This window comes from Anneissia japonica, unplaced genomic scaffold (assembly GCF_011630105.1).
Source record: "Anneissia japonica isolate Jap-2015-1 unplaced genomic scaffold, ASM1163010v1 scaffold7360_len21116_cov108, whole genome shotgun sequence".
In the NCBI taxonomy this organism is placed as follows: Eukaryota; Metazoa; Echinodermata; class Crinoidea; order Comatulida; family Comatulidae; genus Anneissia; species Anneissia japonica.
In genome coordinates this window covers 10,469-16,420 of record NW_022755715.1, presented here as the reverse complement: position 1 = coordinate 16,420, position 5,952 = coordinate 10,469, and the positions used below count along the sequence as shown (strand labels likewise).

The window sequence follows — 5,952 nt, the reverse complement described above, 5'->3', positions numbered from 1 at the left end:
TTGATAATGGTACCAGTTTTATTGACCCAATAAATGCTATGAGAAACTCAGTTAATTTTGTTTGAAGTTTATTCAATAGTCGATCCGTATTACCTGACGGCGTGTCCGACAGACTTACTTACGCAGGACTTAGACTAGACTGAGACTGCTTGGCCGAATCCGCCACAATACCATCGTCATTAATTATTCATGATCTGATGGAACTGGTGCCCATATAACGCTTACCGTCGTTTATCTCAATAATGTGAAATAGGCAGGACAGAAACCGTGACGTCACTCACTGTAATCCGGTTCCAATTAATGATACGCGATTTTGCAGAGGGCAAACACATAGGCTTTGTAAATTTATTTAAAAAGCGGATTCTGATTGGATAATTTGATGTTTTAGAGGCCAAAACTCTTTTGCATATGTCAATATTGGGTCATGTTTTCGAAAATTCTTCATCAATCGTCACATGTCGTCTTTTTATTGTTTTGAAAATACCTGTCAAATAAAAGTTTTTTTTTTTTTTAGAAAATCGTATGTAATACACTAAATTTTATTATTAGATAAACTCTTTATGATGTATCTAAGAATGTATATACCAAATATTAACCGCAGTAGCATTTCTTTAGACCGCAAAACTGACTCTGAACTGCTGCCTGACGCTCTTTACGCTAACCATGAAGGTGTACAGTTGTTTACTCTTAGATATAAGATTGATTAGCGCCCAAGTTCAAGGTAATTTGATTATGTCCTCAGATACTAGATCTCAACAATGAACCAAGACAATTTGATTTTTAATGGTTTATATGTGATAGTAGCTGTTTCTATATGAACTTATTAAACAGCCAGATATAAATACACAACTGTCACATAAAGTATTAGGAATATTTAGAGATTGAACTTCAATTTCAAATCTCACTGAAACCGTCTTACTTTTGCAGTGCTTGTATCATACCGACAAATAATAAGAGTCGCAACACACGAATCGGCGCCAACACGTAGTTGCTCCTTCACCTTCCTATCAGCAAAACCATTGACCCAACAATCACAATAACAGCAATTTAGTATCTCACTGAGCAACAATCAAATCAACAGACAAACAAACAGCACAGTAAAGCTGCAATTTAACATCAAAACATGACATAATGATATCATTAACATGCATAATCATCATTATCAACTTCCATCATAAAATGCATTCATTAACAATGTCATTGCTAATTTGACCAAAATATATCAAAGCTTCACGATAATATATGGCAAGCCCCAGCTGTCTTACAGTAAGCCTACAAAAACTATTATATTATTTATGTTTGCTATTATATTATTTACGTTTGTTATTATATTATTTACATTTATTATTATATTATTTAAAATTATTATTATATTATATATGTTTATTATTATATTATTTATGCCTATTAGTATATTATGTACGTTTATTATATTATATGTTTATTATTATATTATATGCATTTATTATTATATTATGCCCGTTTATTATTATATTAAATATGTTTATTGTTATATTATTTACATTTATTATTATATTATATACGTTATTAATATATTACGTACGTGTATTATATTATTTACATTTAGTAATATATTATGTACGTTATTATTATATTACGTAGGTTTATTATTATATTGTATACGTTTGTTACTATATTATATATGTTTAGTATTATACTATTTACGTTTGTTATTATATTATGTAGGTATCATGTTATATTATTTATGTCTTTTATTATATTATGTACGTTATTATTATATTATATATTACGGCTTGAGTACATGTCGCTGCGGACGTTTCATACTTTACTTATATGTTCAATTCATGTATCATGTTGCCTCTCATAACCAGGTCACATCACGGTGTTGTTTTGCCGAAAATGGACAGTCATCAACCAATTCTTTCGTCAACCTAAATTCATTCCAAAGGCATAATCGCAGATAGACGTATGTTGATATATCGTTCATTTTATTTAGTAACTGTTTAAGAACCAATGCTATGTAGCATGGGATTTAGTTATGCCCGGTTCATTGTAAATTAGTAGTTTTTTGTAACAAGTTCAACGCCGTATTAATTTGACATTGCATGCCTAGGCTTAAGCTTACCATGTCAAGCGTTGGGATTGTGATCGCCCTGAATACATTTTAATCTTTAGTATGGGGCTTATATTGGTTAAATTATGCCAACTGTTATGATTATCAGAAAGTGAATTATCTTAGATTTTCACTGTGTTTTAAGATGTAGTTTAGTTATAATCGGTTATAATGACATGTTATTGTTTGCATCGCTAACCACAAATGATGAGACCATGCTTCATGTTATGTCTGAACATGCCCGTTCTGCTTGAGTAGGCACCGTAAGTGCGCAGTCGCAGAACACTGTTGATAACTATAATAGCCAAAACTGTTGAAGGGTACATGAATAACTTGTTTTTATGTGGATTTGTGTTATATGCCAATGTTTTATTAGGAGTGAGTAATATAGGTCATTCAATTACATATATATATTGTTGGAATAATTGGATATTCCAAATGTTAATTCTGGATCTTTTTTGTTATTAAATTTCAGTTAAAACCGTTTGACACAAGTCGGTGTTTACGCGTTGTGAGTTTCTGTTAATGTGCCTTGCTGTATAATTTGTGACTTGGAGGTCACATTTTAAGTTTTAAGTCTCTGTGAGTGGAAACTTGCACGAAATGTCTGAAGTAGGGTCGTCTGTGAGTAGCAGAAGAAGTAAAGTCACTATTAGCCATGCTCAGGCGAGGGCAGATCTGGCCATGGCCAAAGCAAGATCTGAGTTTGCAAAGAAGAGAGCAGGCTTGCTGAGAATGCAGGCAATAGCAGAAGCAGATGTTTCATTTAATTTATTTTGTCTCAATAAAATACATAAAAAACAACAACCGGTTACAATACAACAAAATAAAAGCATAAAAAATCTGAAACAGGCCGAGACAGGATTCCTAAAAGTGAACCAAATCACTATCATGTAGGTTAGAGTGTTGGACGCTGAGGAACATGTTGCAGTTTGTCAAGCCAGAGCAGACTCATTGCTAGGATCGTCTCTAAACGTAGAAATAAATTCTGACTTCGACACTTTGAGCGTGGGTAATGTAAGCGATGTCTTCAGCGATTTCCTGACTGACAATGACTCTGTTAATGACCAGATTACATTAAACGAGGCATTTGTACCGCCACCATCCCCCAATCATGTACCGGTTCTTGAAAACGATGAGATTCTACCCCCACCGTTCGTCAATCAGGCATCAAATCCTGAACATGAACTCATCTTGCCTCCACCATCATTTAGAGATGATGTACAAATGCCATTTAACGTTGCAGTGAATTTGGAGAACCCAACTGTAGGTGTCAAGAAGGAACTAGAACCACAAGAAAACTCCATCAAAGACAATAGATTCTGCAGTCACATGGTTCAACCACCTGAAACCTCAACTGTAATGACTGAAATAGGAAATGTCCTGTTTCGCAAAGAACTACTAAGCTCAAGTCTTCGACAATTTGATGACACTGCAGCATCTTACCGAGCTTGGAAAATCACACTCTCTAATACTATCAAAGAGCTGAATGTTCCAACAAATCAAGAAATTAATGTTGTGATGAAGTGGCTCGGAGAAAAATCAAGACAACTTGTTGCTCCGCTGCATGCAGTCTACATTGAGGATCCATGCGAAGCTCTACGACATGTATGGAACCTGCTCGACGAAACATATGGTGCACCAGAGGCAGTGGAAAAGTGCTTAACCAAGCGTTTACAAGATTTTCCAAAGTTTAATCTCAAAGAAACAAGACACACTACGACAACTCAGCCACCTTTTACTGGAAGTGCTCCACGTCAAGGATTTGTTTTTTTGACAATCTCATCACTCATGGAAGGAAATTTTGTCAGCACAGGCCTAGAGCTTTTGTATATCTGGACCAGTCAATTGTGTGTAACCTTCCAGACCCATTGAAATTGTTGCTATTGATGTGGATAGGCCAGCAAAGTTGATTTCAAGAACATTTTGTTGTTAAGTACAGTACAATGTTTTTTGTATCTTCCCCACTCTCGTCTCATACTTTAAAATTTTAAGCTAATACAGTATGAATTAGAATTTTGTGTACAGTAAAATAAATGTAACTTTTTCTTCCCTATTCTTTACATTGGTATAAACTATAGTAACTATAAATCCATATATATAATATTTTGATAATAAATAGAGTGTGTAAAATGCAGTGATATATATTGTAATACCTGACTGCTTTAATCTCTGTACAGTAAAACAATTTTATATTAACTGCGAGAAAATACACTTGTAATAAATTATTTGCAATGTACAAGGATGATAAATTGTTTCAAAATATTTATTTAATAACACCAGTAGTCTTGAATTTACTGTATGTACAACAATAATTAAGTGAAGCACCAAAAATATGGATGTTGAATATCATCATGAAAGAAGAAATCTTGGCTATGCTAAATAATACAAGACGATCAAACATGATAAATAGAGCAGTTAAACTTGCCCAAGACGACTAATAATATACTCTAATAATTTCTAAGTCGATCTAATTTTACATGCCGAATTGTTGTGTTTTCCATTACCGTAAGTGCAAGTCAAATTTTGTTAGGGTCAAACAATTTCTCAATGGCATTTTGGATATGACATAGGCAAGTTCAACTACTGTATTTTAAAATACTAAACAAAAAAATGGTGTACAGCAAAAAAATTGAAGCTTTTTCTCCAATTCCAATACCAAATTGATCAGCATGCAGACATAGGCATAATCCAGACATTAAAAAAATAAGCAGTTTCATAGAATAACTTTACACAAGACTGTACAAAGCCATTTTGTTCCTGTATATATTGAGCCACATTTTCATACTGTACTATCAACTTCGCACATTACATATTTCAAAATTAATCCTCACAATTGTTTTCTAAATCTGGGTCACATATTTGCTTCAAAAGGATTATAATACCATTTAATAATATTAAAGATATTTTGCAAGTGAAACAGGTACAGTAATACTGGTACAGTATTTATTATAAATTTGGCATGCAATATAAACCAGATGCATAAAAAACAAAAACTTAAGTGTGTGGCATTTCAGTATATCTTCAGAAAAAAAATCACTAGATAAATCGTTTTAATTTAATTCTTTGGAAATATTTTGGATTCAATCACTTGCTGCAGAGCTCTGAGCATCGCCACCTTCTGCTAACCATGGATTGGGCATGTCCATTTCATCATGTCCACACAGATGGAATTGTTTGCATCACATCCATCTGAGCCAGTCATTTGCTCCTATTGAGGAATAAATACAGTAACCAGGTTTGTTAAAAATCAAAAATGTTATCAAACATTGGCATTTGTTGCTTTATCAATAAGATACCATACTGAGATACTTTATGTACTAATCTGAAAAGACATTCATCAATTGACGGTACTTTCAGATTTTTTAATTACTTGATTGAAGCCTTCCTGTCGGCTAGTGTGTAATGTATTATTGTTGTTTCTTAATAAAACTGACACACCATGCTGATATTTTTTACCATTCCAATATACTGTATTTGTTTCATGTACTCTGGCTGAACAGTGATGAGATATTCACTTAATTTTCTTTTGCTCACCTTAAATTGTGTGTATAGCTTTCATTACAAGTTTCAGCAAACAACCAGTGTTTCTTGCTAACATCTTGCTGGGTGCTTGTATGCTTTGTACCACCTTCTTTCGTAGATGCCAATGTTGGGTGGTTGTACTCATGGCAAATGTTGTGGTATGTTTGTCTCATCATGGCGACTGGCAAATACTTATGTGAGGAGAGTGTCATGTTTCGGCTTATCACATATCTTGTCCTACAAAAATATATATGTATAATATTTTATTTGAACTGCACATTTCAACAACAGCTGAGAGTTAGGTTTGGAGTAACATATGCATCATGTTATTA

General features: G+C 33.4%; 1 protein-coding gene across 1 annotated transcript; it reads left to right on the top strand.

Moving 5' to 3' along the window:
• Window positions 1-2,419: 2,419 nt before the first annotated feature.
• LOC117123726 lies at window positions 2,420-3,862 on the top strand (the record flags this gene model as incomplete). The annotated part of the gene is made up of 2 exons (XM_033269735.1): window positions 2,420-2,854; window positions 2,993-3,862. Coding segments are annotated over exons 1-2 (1,026 nt in total), but the record flags the coding sequence as incomplete, so codon positions are not given.
• Window positions 3,863-5,952: the final 2,090 nt, after the last annotated feature.